This window comes from Octodon degus, unplaced genomic scaffold (assembly GCF_000260255.1).
Source record: "Octodon degus isolate 3935 unplaced genomic scaffold, OctDeg1.0 scaffold00120, whole genome shotgun sequence".
Lineage (NCBI taxonomy): Eukaryota > Metazoa > Chordata > Mammalia > Rodentia > Octodontidae > Octodon > Octodon degus.
Genome location: NW_004524696.1, coordinates 4,917,624 through 4,935,200, shown reverse-complemented (window position 1 = coordinate 4,935,200; position 17,577 = coordinate 4,917,624). Strand labels below are relative to the sequence as shown.

At 48.7% G+C, this 17,577-nt stretch overlaps 1 protein-coding gene across 4 annotated transcripts in view; it reads left to right on the top strand.

The window, feature by feature from the left end:
- The window catches only part of Mbp (myelin basic protein), a 130,448-nt gene that overhangs the window by 80,974 nt on the left and 31,897 nt on the right, over positions 1–17,577 (top strand). For 2 of the 4 annotated variants that reach the window (XM_004640194.2, XM_004640192.2), the window contains exons 4-5: positions 7,478–7,914; positions 14,647–14,724. In XM_004640194.2, the coding sequence (XP_004640251.2) occupies positions 7,478–7,914; positions 14,647–14,724 (515 nt within the window). The remainder of the gene's footprint in view (positions 1–7,477; positions 7,915–14,646; positions 14,725–17,577) is intronic. The other 2 variants (XM_004640196.2, XM_023700055.1) reach the window with 1 other exon arrangement.

Below are 17,577 nucleotides of genomic sequence, written 5' to 3'. Positions count from 1 at the left end.
TCTCTCTCTCTCTCTCTCTCTCTCTCTCTCTCTCTCTCTCTCTCTCACACACACACACACACACACATATGTGTGCACGTGTGCAGCCTTAATGAAAATTTCATGTACGTCATGACCCCTATTGATACAATAGAATAGAGCATAAGAAATACACTCTAGGTCAAATAATGATAAACATGTGTATAAGACAATATTCACTTTGTCACCACCATTTTGAGATTATCTCGTGTAAAAATCTGATTCATGCTGTCTCAGTTACTTTTCATTCATTGCTGGGACAAAATACCCAACCCCCAAAATTAAGGAAGGAAAGGTTTAATTAGCTTACAGTTTGTAGGGGCTAGGGATTTGGCTCAGTGGTAGAATGCTTGTCTAGCAAGGTGGAAGCCCTGAGCTCTGTCCTCAACACCAAAAAGAAAAAAATAAATCTCCCATAAAAACAATTCAAAGAGGGCCAGCCAAATAGCTCAGTGGATTAAAGGTTTGATCCAGGGCCTGCCATGCTGGCCTCGCCCCTGGGGCGCACTAAGACTGGGCATTGTGGCACAAGCCTGTAATCCCAGCTCTTGGAAGGCTGTAAATAGGAGAATCACTTTGAGTCCAATCTAGTAGTGAGACCCTGAACACCCTGTAGCCCTTTCCCTAAAAAAAATGCAGAATAAAATTTAAAAAAAAAAAAAATCAACCAAAAAAAAAAAAAAAACCCACAGTAAAATCAACAAAGATCAAAAACAAGCAAGACAACAGCTCACAGTTAGTAGAGGTTTCATTCTACACTCAGCTGGCTCCCAGGCAGAGTGGCACATGGCAGAGAGTAGCAGCTCATGGCAGCAGAAAACAGTGAAGAGCAAAAGGACAGACAGCAGCTGCGGCTCCTAGCCAGCCTCTCTCTCCCCTCCTTATGTTATAAACAAGCTACCCTGGGACTGGGGCAGCAGAAGTCACACAATGTCCATGCCCTTCTCTTGCACAGGGTGAGGATGTTTACAAACCAAGAATCCTGGCTCTCTACTGAATTAAACTTAATTAAACTTCTCAAATTGACACAGTGTCTCAGCAGTACACATGCCATCCCCTGATCATAGGAAGCTTATGGAGGAGTGACAAGGAGTTACTATGCTGTGTGCTTACAAAGGTTCCAGGGAAATGCCAGCTGAACAGATTGTTGTAGTGGATAGAGTAGCTGGTATTGCTAAACTCAGTTTTTGGGAGTTTTTGTTTTTATTTTTTGTTTGTTTTGGTGTTTATCTTCAGGTCCCTGGGAGTGCAGAGACCACAAAGTGCTTCTAGGGTCTCAACCACGGGCAGGTGGCATCCAGGCTGAGCTCTGAGCTCAGAAGAGGCAGCTCGTAAGTCTCCCGCCTCCTGGTCAGCACTCTGTTCAGTAGTTGTTACCCACAGCATTTTAGCCATCAGTTGTCCGCAGTTACGTTTGGTGTGGGCTGGAGGAGTGCCAGGCGTACAGCGGCCTGAAGTAGGACTCTTCTGAAGACCCCATAACTGAGGGGGTATAAGAGACTCAGAATTAATGTCTGCTCTGTTTCTAAGCGATTTACTAGGTCTCCATTCCCATGGGTTTTTTTCTTGTTTGTTTGTTTTTTCAGTACCTATGATTGAACTCAGGACCCTGCTCTTACCAGGCAGGCACTTATTCTACTGAGCTATCTCCCCAACCCATAAAGCTTCTGTTCGTTTTGCATGTAGTGTGAAAACTTTGTATATTTGGGTTTTTTTTTTTATTTCATCTATTTAGTACAAGGTCTACAGGGTCTCACTACACAGATTGGACTCATAGTAATCCTCCTATTTTCAGCCTCCCAAGTACTGGGATTACAGGCGCGTGCCACCCCACCCAGTCTCAGTCCGGGGACAGGAACAGCACGGCACACCAGGGATCAAACCCTAGTTCCTGCATCTGCAGAAGCAGGCACTTTAGTTCACTGAACTATCTGACTGTCTCCACATATTTGAACAGACGTGCTACTGAGACCGCCTGCCTTGGAGGTTGTTCAGAATATGTAGAACTGCTCCGCCACAACACCTGGAATGTACTTGGCAAGACTCCTATTACTCTCTGGGGACCGTGGCAGTTACATGCCGGTTGACATTTGCAGAAAATGTTACACCAAACTAGTGTACTGTCACTGAAGGGAACCTTTGACAGCCAAGATGAGAAGGTCGTGGCCCCTACCCATTTTATAAATCCAGTGTGGCCAGTGGTTGGCTCAAGGGCTTCAGCTGGTAAGCAGCAAGACTGAGTAAGCCTCATGCTCCCATCTCTGTTGGTCTCTAAAGCCCCCACCCTCACCTGCACCATTCCGAGTGCCACCCCCACGGTCATCCCCCTGGGGCTCCTGTGCTCCCAGCACACCCCAGAGCATGCGTGGACTAGGATTGGTCAGTCAGAGAAGGAACATACAGGAGAGAGATTAGTGACAGCAGTGAATCAGTGACCCCAGCACAGATGACTAAGAAAATAAAAGGAGCCTGGGGGTGCACACTTGTGATGCCAGCGCTCTGGGAGGCCAAGGCCCGAGGGTTGCAACTTCAAGGCCAGCTTGGGTAAAGTAGCCATTTAGGAAGAACCTGACTTGAAAATAAAAGCTAAAAAAATGAGAAGTGAAAGCTCTGGGGGTGATGCTCAGGGCATGGTCCCCAGGTTCATATCCCAGTACTGAATGAAAGGGAGGTAGCTGTTAAGTAAGAAGTATCCCAAAGGAGAAAGCAGCAGAGCTGGCTGACTTGTGCGTGCTGGGACAAGTAGACAGGAAGCCCCAGACCGCAGGCCTAAAGAGGGCCCCGGGCCCTGTGATGGGAGCTAGCGCAGCGGAGGATGAGCCCCCTTCAGGTGACATCGGAGCTCTTTAAACAGCAAACACCATCCCAAATATCAAGGCCCTGTGCCTTTCTCTGCTGCTGTGGTAGATTAACAAGTGCTCTGTTCCATAAATATAGTCTAAATAAAGCCTGCACTGTGCTTTAACTTGGCTGAAGGCAATATTAATGGATGCATTTAAACTATACTTGGCCCCGCCCGTCACTACACATGCACCAATTTAGGCTTCTCACAGGCTTCTTACTGGCTGGGAGAAGCTACTTTGGAGACAAATGCTTTCTCTGTGCCTTACAAATAACTGTATTCAGACTCACAAAGCCCAAGTGTTGTAAAAATATTAGTATTCAGATGCTCTTGTGTTTTGTTAATGCATTTAATTATGTACAATATAGCTATTGTTTTCCTTCCACATTTGCATTAATTTATATTAGCCACAGGATATAAAGCACAGCCACATTGTCACTCTTTAGCTCTTTCTGTTGCTCCTGCAACTTACAAATCCATTTCATGGCCTTACAAAGACTTCAGCTTTATCCAGCCCTGATGATCTCTGTGTCACCTTTGCAAACACTGAAAGGCAACCTTGCATTCAGTAAATATGCTGGAAATATCAGTGGTCTTAGGAAACTGAATGTAACCAGGATTGTAAAAGAATAGTGCTACTGGACATTCCCAGCCTGGCTTCTCTACTTGCTCTGGATTGGGCAGCCTGTTTCCTAGCTCTCAGCTTGGCTGGTGCAGATAACAGGTCGGTTGGGAGGTTGAAGAAGCCTGCAGCAAGCCTGACTTCAAGCTGTCCACCTTGCACTGTGGCCCTGGCAAACATTTGTAACATGTAATGGGAGTGACTTACCTGACTCTGCCTTGGAAATAGGGCTTTATCAATTGCACTTATCATTTACTGACTACATGATCAATGCCATTAAGTAGGCATTTTCTCCATGTGCAGGATTTGATGGAAGAGTTTAAAATCTTCCATATCTGTGTTTGTGTGTATATGTATGTATGTATATATATGTATACATACATATACACACAAACACAGATATGGAATATATATATATACATACATATATATGCACATGTATGAATCTATACATATATATGCACATGTATGAATACATATATATGCACATGTATGAATCTATGGGAGTGTGAACTGTATTTATACCTGTTTCCACCAATATGCATAACAAAGGAAACAGCCCACCGAGGCTCTCAAGGGGAGCTGCCCCCATAGCTGTTGACCTGGCTTCTACACAGCCCCACACGGAACCTGGACAGTGAAGCTGGTGCCACGTTTGTGCTCAGGAAAGGCAGAGATTTTTTGCTATGCAGAGACCATGGGAAAACCAGAAAAGTAAAGGAAGGAGCCCCACTGGCATCAGAGCCCTCGGGGTGGCTGGGGCTAGAATGTGCAGTCTCAACTGCCCCAGATCCCCCCAGGGCAGCAGCTGGAAGCCACGGGCTGTCCTGGCCTTGTAGCCACTTGGCTGCTGGAGAGGCTGCAGAGTTTTTATAAGCATTGCAGAAGAGGAAACAGAGACCAGAGCCACAGTTCTAGTGGTGCTCTGTTCCCGTTGAGGGGGTGGTGCGGTGGTGTGTGAGTTCGCATCTCCGCATGACTGATATGAGTAACACCTGCTTCAGTGGCCCCAGAGAGTAGCAGCTAGGAGCAGACGAAGTCACTCAGCCCAAGCACCTTTCCTCCTCCTATAGGCTCATCCTCCTCATTACCAATATTAAGGTGTGACAAGTGTGAAGACTTTCTTAGGACATAAAATTCTTTCCAACATTTTTTTAAAAACTAACATCTCCCGGGTCAGTGTCTTTTCCACACAAATGGAGACTTCAAGTACTATTCAGTGCAAAATCAAAGTGTCTGCAGAATGATTTTCTTCAGTAGCATGTTTGTGACTGTCCAGATCATGGGAGCTGCACAGAAAGGTGGTCACACAGCAGGACTGAGACTATCTATTCCCAGAAGGCCTGATTGCCAGCTCAGCCTGAGTGCAGTATGGGTGCCAGCCTGTCAGACTGCTCTGCACCCCCTTCCCTGCCTTGAGAAGGTGGTCACTCTGGGGGGTTTCCTATTTTGTTTTTTAAGACAGGGTCTCACTGTATAGTTCAGGCTCACCTTGAACTCACAGCAGTCCTCCTGCCTCAGCCTCCCAAGTGCTGGGATTACAAGGGCGTACCACCATACCAGCTAAAGCGGTCACTCTGCCTGAGCTGTTTATGCCCGTGACGTTGTCAGTACTGGGCATGCTCTCCTGTTCTAGGGATCTGGAATCTTGGTCCGTGCTATACTGAGGGCCTCTGTGGTCAGCCCCCAGTGACACCTTTGCAGCTGAGTGTCTCCAGCAGAGATCATGTCACTCATGTGTATAGGATGCTGTTAGGGAGACGCAGCAGGCCATGTGACCCCTTGGTGGCTGGCCGCGTGTCCTTCCCGGCAGTGAATCCAGCCGGCAGTGCATCACACTGTGGTTACTCCTTGAGGGTCATCAAGCCCAGGGTGGCCTTGGGGCCCAACACAGCTGAAGATGTCCTTTCAGAAGACCAGTATCCCCACCTGTAGCCTGCCCACTTCCATCCCTCATCCTGGCTTTGAGTACCTTGCTGCTTTTGCCTTGCCTGGTATATGAACTCAGGGGCCGTTGCCTGGCCTCCCCACCCAGGCACCTTGACCAGCTCACAGGTTGCACCCCACTATGCATGAGCTTTACCACCACTTCTTCCTAGCCTCAGCCTGGTCCTTTCTTACTCGTGCTCAAAACAGACTCCTGGTACCGGCTGCCCTACACGCCATTCAGGATGAAGGAGAGAGCCAGCCATTCCTGGCCTCTTCCTCCCACAGCCTCTGTGTCCCTGGCTCTTGATCTCCTACTCTTCCCTTTCCATCAGGTCCTCATCTGCTCTGCCCCATTCTCCTCTCTCCTGGGGGCCCCTCCTCTCCTTATTCAGCAGCTCAGTGTAGCAGAGGCCAAGCACAGAGCTCATTCCCACTAGGCCTCTAGGGAGTGAACTCACACACACCCCATGTCCCCAGGGCTCTACACTCACCTTCAAGTGCTACCTCGAGAGGGCCTTCTTGGTACCTCTGTGTGCTCCCTTCATTTCACCAGCTGATTGGAAGTGTACAGCTTGTGACAAATGACCACAAGCAGGGGGCTTAAAATAGTGGCAGTTTACTCTCTCACCACTGTGGAGACCAGAAGTTCTAAACAGGTATCTAAAAGCTACAGAGAAGAATCTGTCCCATGCCTGGTGGTGCCCGTGTCCTGTGTGTCTTGTGGCTTCCTGTGGCTTGTATGTGTCCTCCAGCCTCAGCCTCTGTCTGACCCTTCACACTGTGCATTAGCAAAGCGGAGTTCAAATTTTCCCCTTTTACAAGGATAGCAGTCACCAAGTGGGGCCCCCTACTATCACATGACCCCCATATTTATATGATCACATCTGCAAAGACCCTGCTCCTAAAGAACACACATAAAGTCATGGAGGGGGTAGCACGTGGCCAGAGCATTTTGAGTGTCCTGTGTCCAGTGTCCTGTTCCCCTGATTGGATGTGAGGGTGGTGTGCAGCAGCCATACCTTGCTTGTTACTGGAGCACAGATGTCTAGAGGGGGGTACATTACACATAGTAGGTGCTTAATTAATAATGGATGGACAGATAGACAAGTGGGTGGAAGAAGGGTGAGTGGGCAGATGGTGGACGGACAGATGGATGAATGAGTGAGTAGATGGGTGCTACTGAGGACCTGTCAGTGCATCAGTGAATTGGGGGCATAGCTGCATGGATGAAACTCCAGGAAAGCGGGTGAATCCATATTTTCTGTGGGTGATTAATAAAGTCTGGGGAAGAAATTAACTAAATCATGTTCTCTTAAAACTAACTCACAAAAAAAAAAAAAAAAAAAAAAAAACTAACTCACTGTAACATGAGATCAAAACGAGTATGGTCCTTTCTGTGAGAGATGTTAGTGGCAGGCTCTGAGGGGTGGTATGCAGCAAGAACTGCCCCACTCCTGCATTAGGTATTCTAGTCATTGCTGCCTGCAGAGGAGCAGCCAAATCAAAATGTCCCGAATAAGCAGTTCTCTAATGCAAGAGGCCTCTTGTGGAATCTTGCAGTGGAAGAATTCTGAAGGCCCCATTTCTTTACGGCATGAATTGCAAAAAGCCGTGGGCAGTTCCATTTTTACCAGTGTCACTAAAAACACCTTTTGTGAAATCCAAGCCCCAGCATGTCCACCTTATGCACCAGTGGCCTGTTAGGTAACCAGTGTCCCTGAACTCCAGGGCTCTCCAGATGCCATAGGCAGTACTGCAAGTCCTGGTATGACTGCTATGTCTGCTGGACTGCCTTTTGAGGAAGGCCGGCTGTGTCTTATCCAGGGTGCCAGGCCTTGAGGCACTGAGCAACCCCAGGATCTTCTGACAACCAGCCTCACCGAAGATGCCAGTTCCAGGTTGGTTTCTGTCACAGGCACTCTGAGGCTCCCATGGGGCTTCACAGCACTGCACACATTCTGTGGATTTTATAGGAGACAGCTAGTTCAAGACCCTTGGAAGAAAGCAGCTTTGTCCCACTCACTGCTTTGCACAGGCCCGTATTCATATCTCATTGTTGTTTGCAGGAGAGGCAGATGCGAACCAGAACAATGGGACCTCGTCTGAGGACACGGCGGTGACAGACTCCAAGCGCACAGTGGACCCAAAGAATGCCTGGCAGGACGCCCACCCAGCTGACCCAAGGAGCCGCCCCCACTTGATCCGCCTCTTTTCCCGAGATGCCCCGGGGAGGGAGGACAACACCTTCAAAGACAGGCCCTCTGAGTCCGACGAGCTCCAGACCATCCAAGAAGACACTGCAGCAACTTCCGAGGGCCTGGATGTGATGGCGTCACAGAAGAGACCCTCCCAGAGGCACGGATCCAAGTACCTGGCCACAGCAAGTACCATGGACCATGCCAGGCATGGCTTCCTCCCGAGGCACAGAGACACGGGCATCCTTGACTCCATCGGGCGCTTCTTTAGCAGTGACAGGGCTGCGCCCAAGCGGGGCTCCAGCAAGGTGAGCTCTGTGGAGTAGATGGACTGTATTTTAACTGGAAAGAGGAAAGGAGCAGTCCGTGTGGTCCAGGCTAGTGAGGAGGCTGTGATGTGTACTCTGAGTGTCTAATGTGCTGGGCCAGCTTATGGCCCAGGGAGTGGGCCTTGGCTGCTGCTTGGGCTATTTTCACCTAATTCCTTTCTTTTTCCTCTCGCGTGAGACTGTGATCAGGGTGTGACTCTGACATGCAAGGCCCTTCTGCAGTGCGTCTCAGGATGCCTGGACCATAGGCATGGCAGGGAACGCCACGCTCCAAGGCCTGTCTAGCCTGTGCTTGGGGCTCTGACTGCTTCTGCCTCTGCGCCGCACTTGTGGGTTCAGTGCTAGGTTCTGCTCGTTTTTTCCTGGGTCAGTGCTGCTAGCTTCCTGTTGCTGTACAGTGACATGACTGGGGTAGAGGAGGCCTTGTGAGCAAACTCCTGGCTTTAAATTCGCCTTGAGTGAACTTTCTCTTTGGTCTGAGTCCAGTGGAAGGGGAGAGGGACATATGAATGCCTGTGAATCAAAACCTTATTATCTTGTGATCTCATTAAATTGTATATGGAATCTTAGAAGTTTTACTATTTAAATGCAGATGTTCTAGGAATGACAGTGTATCCCAGGGAATGCTCTCGGTGGTCCATTTTCCAAGAGTGGCCTCTTTGGTGATTGGGGGTGGTTAGCTGTGCTGCAGTTTGTTAAGCATCCAAGCCCAAATGATGTGCAGATCACAGATGGGTGCATGCAATAAGAACTTAGTAGGGGGCCAGGGAGATGGGCAAGGGCCTGAGTTCAATCCCCATTCCACCAAAAAATAAAAAAAAATTTAAAAAATAAAACAAAAAACAAGAACTTAGTGTTGGATAGGTGATTAATTTTGGGAAGGTGATTTTTTAAAAAGGCCCTGATTTAGTAGGTGTTCTCAAAACTCTGTTAAGATTTCTTCTGTCTCTGTATTACACTTATTCTGAAAAGCATTGTGGAATATAAGAGGCTTTTCAATAAAGTAAGGAACATCAGCCAAGTGGTGAGGACATGCCCTCAAAACAGCCCGAGGGCAACTTAGAGCTACCGCATTCTAAAGGTTAGTCTAGGACACAGTTCTTAAGGTAACTGATGGTCGTGATGAGCTGAGACAATCATAAATGTCAGCCTCCCTTTCCCTGTGGGCATTGGCGCTCTCAGGTGGCAGTGACTACTGACCTGGGAACCTGAGATGTCGGCTTGTGACAGTCGCTGTGACTTAGCTGTGCATCCCATTTGGGATGGCTTAAATGCTTATGGAATTCGTGTTCTGGCCAGTTGCTTCAGGTCTGTGTTTCTGGATGCTTTATTTTTTCGTCTGGCAGCATTTGCTCACCCTGAAATGCCAGTCACCTGGCTTCTTCCTAACACCAGCTTCGATGGGGTGCCCTTTCACACAGATCCATCAGCCACGGCACGTCTTGGTGAATCCTGGACTCCAGGTGAAGTCTGGCTGTTATGCCAAGCACCTCATCTGCAGGCCTGGTAGCCAGTTTTGAAAACAAGCTGTTTTGCTCAATTGAAGGAACAGGAAAAAAGATATTAAAACTGTGTCAAAACAAAAACAACAAAAAGATTAAATGGTCAACTAGCATAAATTCCTTAACAGGCTTCATTTTTGTAGTAATGGTTTAAGTTGAAATAAAGTTGTGAAAGTATTTATATCTAGCATTGTGCCCGGCTCAGAGTGGAGCTACAAATGCATCCATGTGCCTCTTCCTTCATGAAAGATTACAGCCACCATTATTTTAAGTCTCTGATATTTCAGCATTGGAAAAAAAAAAAAAAAAAGATTCTAGGCTCAGATGCCTTTGCAAATAGCATACCAGGGATCCTAAAAAAATAAAAATAAAAAAAAAATAGGATTTTAAGAGATAAGAATAATTGTTTAGTAATTATTTTTAAAATTTTAAGCTATCAGTTCTTTCCACTAGTGACTGTTTTTAATATAAAAGATTTTTAAATCAACAGCCTTTCTCTTGGGTGCCAAAACTTGCTGCAAACACAGGCTAGCCAGGCATGGTTCTTCGCAGGGTCCCTGCTGAGACACGTGGGGGGTAACTAGCATGGGTCCAACTCAGCTACCTTATTAAAGATTATTTGTTTGCTGTCAGACACTGGAATTCCAAATGTAACTCATCATCACTTAGTGATAAACCCACAGTCTTCCTAGAAGTCTTGGGTATTTATTGGTGTAGACTGGTATGGAGCAATTTTTAAGTACTTTTTTTTGTTCCTAATTTTAGTTTTCCCTGTTAATCAGGAGGGCTCTTATTTTAATATGCTAGTAAGGTGCTTTGGAGAGATTTAAGCTTGCGAAGACAATCTAGAGACTCGTTACTGGCGCTCATGACAAAAGTTGGTCTCACCATCTCCGTTCCTAAAATAGCTGTCAGTGCACAAGGGTGCTGGAGGGGCCAGACCCCACCCCAAACTGGAGAAAGCAGTGTTTGCTCATCTGTCCAGAGTTTTCATGGCAGAGTCCAGCAGGGCTCTAACGCCCCCCTAATCACCCTAAAGAGGCTGCTGTCCAGCCCCTCTGCCCTCCCTAGGCACTGGCTGGCCTGTGGCACCATGTGAGGTGCTGCCACCCCCGGGGCATGGAATGCACGGACAACACCAGCCTTTGTGCGGCTGGGGCTGACATTCAAGGAAAGTGCACGAAGAATTCCTTGAGGAGGCATATTCTTCTCGGAGCCATAAATGAAAAGTGCATTTACAGAGAGCATTCTCCTTTGTTGTTCAGAAAGAAAGGAGGGCTGTGCTGTGGCCTTTAAGGAACAGGTTTCCGGTTCCCTGGAATGTAGGGCCTTGTGGGGGAAAGGTGGGGTCTCTGTGGGGAAAGGGCAGCCTTGGCAGAGGCTGGATGAACTGGCTCAGTCACCGCACCTCTTCCTTGGTCAAGTGCACACCAGCTCCCTTCCTGCCTGCCTGGGTCCCTAGTGACCCAGGCTGCTGAGGCCTAAGAAGCCAACAGCTTGAAGCTGTGCGCTCCGGAGACTCCTTCCTATGTAAGGAGGTGGACATGCTGAGGTTGACAGCCCCACACAGTTCGCGCAGAAGGATGCCGGGCAGGAGGAACTAGTCCTCCTCCATAGCACCGCACTTCTAAAGCTAACCCCCATATGATGGCTTTGCCTATTTTTCTTTACTTATTTCACATTAAAAACTCTATTCATAACCTGCTGGGCTCAGCATGTCCTTAGCATTCAGATTATTTATGTGCCCTTAGATGTGACAGTGCTGGTAGGGCAGGTCCAGTCACAGATGCTATGGGGTATGGTCAGTCTTGTAAGTCAACCAGGGTGTTCATTCCGTGATGGTTTTCACTGCATTTTAATTTCATTAAACATCATCACTTCTCAAGTAACTTCATTCTCCATTGTTGACATGGTGTGTCCTAATTCTGTGCTGTGTTCTGTGACCCCATGAGAGGGTACCAGGTCAAAGTGACATGAAGGACATAGTAGAGGGCATCTCAGTGGCATCTGGAGGATGTGTCAGACCCCGCAGTCAGGACTGGGAGTGGTGGCTTTGCTCACCACAGTGTAGGAAAGCTTGCAGAGACCCATGTGACATCTCCTCATGAGGCTGTGGTACCTGACCCAGCCACTTACAGCAACAGTGTGGCAAGAGCTGTGGCCACAGACCTTCTAGAGAAACCATAACCCAGTGGGCTGTGTTCGTTTCTGTACCCATAGCAACACTTTCTGCTACATCCTGTAGGAAATACCTGTCCAGTGACTTTACCCCGATCAGCTCTTGGGCGTCTCTGGCTCAAGTACCAGCCACCTACTATGTCCTTCTGTTACCCTGGGATGCCATTTCCACTGTCACTGAAATCAGAGAGATTATGTTGGGATTGACGTGCCTGTTTTGGGAGTGGTTTTGCTGCACCCTCTGTATAAGTGATACATTTGTAAGTTATATTTGTGTATTTAATGATGATTGCCCCTAGCAGTTTGTATGACAGCTTGATTTTGTTATGAACTTCTGCTTTATGTATATTTCTGCCTTTTATGAATTGATTAAAACAGTTTAACAGACCAAGGATGGTGTACTAATTGCATGTAAACTTTAAGTTATCATTTCTGGTGACACTGGCTCATCAGTTGCACAGTGCAGTGGAGATCTCCATGGCCTTGTGACGGGACCAGCCGGTAAGTCTGACCACCTGCACTCCTTCCTCAGTGGCAGGCCGAGGCCACAGTCTCTCACTCATCTGCCTTTATCCACAAAGACATTCTGTCTCCATTGACAGCACGGCGTCCTGGTGTTTCTGTCATGACTGTTCTTGCTCTGCTGTTTTCAGTGTTTCTCTCAAAGCATGATCCTGCAGCTCTCAGGGGAGGATGGACCCTGTGTAGGTGGGCCCAGCATACACAGAGCAGGAATTAGCACACCAGTGGCCTCCACTCCTGGCTCTGTGGTGGGAATGTGTTCAGAGGGCAACTGAGGAATCTCAAGGAACAAAGAGGAGCTCACTGGCTCTTCTTGAGAGTGCTTCTGGGTGCAGCAGAGGTTGGGGTAGGCTTGGGTGGCTGACAAATGAGAAACAAGAGGGAAGAAGACTCTTAGCTAGTGTAGGCACAAGCTGCCCTCCCTCTGTGTGACCTGCCCTGCCGGCGGGTCTTCTAACTTCTGCTTCCCAACTCATCTTCATTTTACGGCCACTGATTTCCCCCACCTTTGACTTTGCTTTTGATAAAAGCATTAACTATTTGGCAAAAGGCAAGTCTTGACTGGTCAATGTCCAGCTTAGCTTGATATCTGAAAAATAGGTAATTACTGGGGAGAACACATCATTGTCTCCATCTCAGCCCATATGAAAATCTTCTGGTTTCGGATTTAAGGATGATAGAAATTTCTTACCAAGCTCTGATTTAACAGATTAAGAATTCTTTCTGTTGTATCCATCACTACCCTCTTAAATGCCCTGAAATCATTACTAAAAAGAAGAAAAGGCTAAAGAAAAAAATGACGTTTTCTGGGTGTGGTAGTAGAGAAGACAGAGCTAGGTAAATGTCTCACTGTGCCTTTCTTCCCAAAGATGGCTTTGTGTCACACAGAAGAATCATAAGGGGACCATTTTCCTCCGCTGTTGACAAGTTCCTAGCGTGGATGTGCCCGCATGCCACTGGTGGAGCACAGCTATGTCTTACTAAGACAGAGCAGTCATAGCTTGTCCAAGGGGACATCCTCCAAGTTAGATGTCCAAGTGTCTTTCTCTGGTAATGCATTACTCATTAACTAAAGCCACCAGCGACCCCTGCTCGCCTAGAGATAGCCCCTCACACACAGTGGGAAGGAGCATTTCAGACGCACAGCTAAGCCACGGCCACCACAGATTTGCTGCTGCGAACTCCAGCGTGATAGTTTCCACTAATACAGCGGCACCTCGGCGCATGAGCTCAGTTCGTTCAGGGATGCCGGTCACAAACCACATCCGAGAGATCTGTCAGTCACTGCTTGGATTCAGTGTGGGCCTATGGGCAAAGTTTATTTGGTTTGTGACCTGAGGTGCCGCTGTAGTTCTGAGTGCGCTAACACTCTGGACCCTGCTACTTAGTCATCTCCGAACAGAGCTATCACTAATCTGTTTAGAAAGAATCCCTTTCATCTATAACCAGTACAAGAATTGTCTTGAAACTCATCACTTTTATCTTTTCACCATTGGAAGGCAGTCTCCCTACATCTTCTCTTCCTCCTCCTCCCCCTCCCTCCCTCTCCACCCTCCCTCTCTTCCTCCCTCCCTCCTTCTCTCTCCCCCTCCCTCACTCTCTCCCTCGACCCCCTCCCTCTCCCTCCCTCCCTTTTACCCTCTCACCATTTGGTGTGGATAGTTTTCCACCGTCCTCTAGTGCCACTGTCCAGTCCCATCATGTGCACACTCTCATAATGAACAGAATGGGAAGAATACACTAGATTCAAGGCAAATCCTATCTTCCAAGATGTATAGCAGCAGAGTTGGAGTTACCATGTAATTTATGCCATAGAATATTAAATTCCCAAGTTCCTAAACTTCAGCATAAGACAAAAGAATGCCAGCAAGAAAGTGTCACACTGTGTGGCTGCTAGAGGGACTTTGAGCACTGCTACTACTAGAGATATTCCCTTATACCCTACAGGAGACCCAAAGAGGCCATACAGCGATGTCTACAGTCAACCCCGCAGAGCACAAGTGAATTAGGCTTCTAAATGCAATGCACAGCTGACACCCTTATAACAAAAGAAAATAAAACTGCAAATAGAATTCATTGGGAACTGTAGCCACTTCATCACAGACTTCAGAAAGTCTCCTTCATGCTTTGCCCAGACCATGGATGCCCCCTTCCTTGCTATCTTAGAAGCCACTCGTGTCCAGGGCCTGTTCCAACATTGAGAACATGTAATCACATCATTTGGTACAGAACCCCGAAACAGACTCTGGAAGTCATCTTCTCCCTAGTCTTTCCCACACTCCTTCTCTCTGGTCCTGCCCTCCCCTTCTCCCTGGCCTCTCCAGGGACTAGCCATCCATCAGCCCATCACTCCTCCTCCTGAGCACCCTCCCCACATCCTCCATCTCCCACTTGCTCCACCCTGCCTGGGTCTGGCCTCGCCCATCCTGGAGGAGCTTTGCTGAGGACTGTGGGGTGTGCAGGCTGTGCCCACCCTGGACTCATGCCGCCCGCTCTGTGTCCTCGGCAGGTACCCTGGCTAAAGCAGAGCAGGAGCCCTCTGCCCTCTCATGCCCGCAGCCAGCCTGGGCTATGCAACATGTACAAGGTAAGACACAGTCGCTGTCCCCAGCTGCATGTGAACTGTCCTGTGCACAGGGTCCTCGGAGATGGTCACATCATCAGTGCAGGCAGGCTGGTTCAAGGGTGCTGCTGTGTCCCAGGAGCACAGCAAATTATCTGGTGTATCTGTGAGTTGTGGCAAAGCCAGGGAGGTGTGTCCTGAGGGCCCCGGCAAGAGGATTCTACAAACCACCCAACCAAAGAAACACAACAGAGCAGGTGAGCCAGGATGGGACAGGCAGTCAGGTCAGCATGCTGCAACAGACTGCATTGTGACCATCTGTGATATCCATGGCCGGGGCAGCTGAGGAGCCTGGGATAGGAAGCTTGGCCTAGAAGGGCCGGCCAGATAGCTCAGCAGACTAAAGCTCCTGCTTAGGCAGATGCAGGGACCAGAGTTTGATCCCCAGTGTGCTGTGTCAGGCCCCCACTACCCGGGGCATGCTGAGATGACCATTGAGACTAGGCGTGGGAGCGCACACCTGTAATTCCAGCACTTGGGAGGATGAAAACAGGAGAATCACTACGAGTCAGATCTACGTAGTGAGACTCTGTAGATCCTATACTAAATATATTTGAAAGAAAGAGAAGAAAGAAAGAAAGAAAGAAAGAAAGAAAGAAAGAAAGAAAGAAGAAGAAAGAAAGAAAGAAAGAAAGAAAGAAAGAAAGAAAGAAAGAAAGAAAGAAAGAAAGAAAGAAGAAAGAAGGAGAAAGAAAAGAAAGAAACCTTGGCCTAGACATGGTACTTGCAGGACCTTGTTCAAGGTGCTTTGAAAATCAGTGCTGAGTAGATACGTAGTACTCACTCAGTAGCACATGGAGGCCGGGGAATGGCTCTAGGCGTAAGCACCTGCCTGGCAAGCACAAGGTCCTAAGTTTGGTCCCTAGTACCAAAAAAAAAAAAAAAAAGGAAAAAACTAATGTCTGGACTCAACAGCCCATGAACTGGCCTTGGAAGGTACCACCCAGGACTGCGTCCTCACTGAACTCAGTCACGCATGCATAGGTGAAGGACCTCTCCAGGCCTGGCCTCACTTCGTCACTGCTGCTGCCTCTCAAAATATGTAGATACCCAGGAGGCTTCAGGGAAGGCGGGGGTACACACTAATGTCCCTTGTGACTTATCCTTTAGTGAGGAGTGTTCCAAGGGGCCCTAAGCAAGCTGGGGCCCTTGATGTATCTCTGGGATAAAAGCAGTCACCGTGTGTACCTTGGCCCCTGGGGAAGTGAACAAGGTTGAAAAAGCAGTACTCGAAGCGTGAGCACGGAAGTCATGCTTCCCTCGCGCCAGTGACCGCCATGCCTGCCTGCATGGGGCAGGGAGCTGCCAAGGAGTCGCACTAGGAAAACATCCTCTGTGGTGGTTACAGGTGGCACAAGGGAGCAAGGGGGAACCCACAGCTGCCCGCTGCAGTTCCAGGGACAGAAGCCACAGAGGAGGGTGTTGCTGCCCAGGCCTGGACTAGCAGGGTTGAGTATCGGGAGTACTGTGCCCTCCCTCTTAGGAATAAGAGGGGCAGTGGGAAGTAAGGTACTTGCCCTCAACCTCCAGGCAGCCAGGCCAAGGCTGGGACACCAGAAGAGAGCAACCTGGGGTCCAAGACACCAGGGTCATGGAGGTGCCAGCCCAGACCAGTGCCAAGGCAAATGGTGGTGTGAAGACTGTGAGTAGTCACAGGCTGAAGTTCACCAGAAGGAACCCATCGCTGGTCCTTGGAAGGGGGCCTCATACAGGGTGCCCGAGAGTGTGACAATCTGACTCAGGCATGGCTATGCAGCCATGCCTGAGAGTACCTTGTCCCTCCAGAGCCAGGCTTCCCTGGCAACCACCTGGACCCAAACTGGGGTAGGCCTGGGCATACAGCCTTGGCTCCAGGCCCGGGAGTGCAGAGCTGGAGGGAAGAGCATTTTCAGTTCTGCAGCAAAAGTGTGTGGCCTGACCAAGTGGAGCCGGGAGCTCCAGGGACTCCCCTCATTGCCCAGGTGCCCCCGTGCGCCCTCCTTCCATCTGCTTGAGACACATTGCTGCTCTCAGAACGCAGCCCCCGCAGAGAGATGGAGACTGCCAGGAGCACCATGACATTGCAGGGTGGATCTCAGTAAAACACTTGCAGCAGAATGTTTGATTTTTCTCCTTTAAAACATTGCCTATGGGCCTATAACCCCAGCTACTCAGGAGGCCAAGAGACAGGATCAAAATTTCAAGGCTGTATTCCAAAATAAAAAATATATATAAAGGGCTAGAGATATAGCTCAGAAGTAGAGCATTCCTGGATTCAATCACCAGTACCACTCAAAAAAAAAAAAAGCTAGCAAAGAGGGAAAACAGCCATCCCCTCCCTGCAGGCCATCCCAGGCAAATTGTTCTTAAGCATTTAAATCCCTGGCCCAACCTCAGCAGTGGAGAGCTCTGGTCTCCAGAGGATGTGTTAACAGGTAGGTAAGACACAGCAGGTCTCCAGTGCTGGGCTCTTCGTGCTCACTCTTCCTTTCTGATGCCCCGCTCTGGTCCGAGCAGGGTTTGGGTTGGTTTGCCGGAGTACACACTTGAGTTTTACTAGAATGAATCAGACAGGGTAGGGGCTGGGTGTGTAACACTGATCCATCTACCAAGCATGGGAAAAGCAATGGAGCAGCTAAGGTTGTTGTCAGAAGTGTATCCGGGAGGATTGTTTCTGATGGGCAGAGAGCCGTTCAGGGCCCCTGTGCGAAGCGGCCCACACCTGTCTGGTCCACGGAGGCAAAATCAGTGGTGCCTGGCGGAGGTGGCGGCCCTGAGAAGCTGGGCATCAGCACCGCCTCCCTTCTGTCACAATTCTGTGCTGTTTTCTGTGGCCAA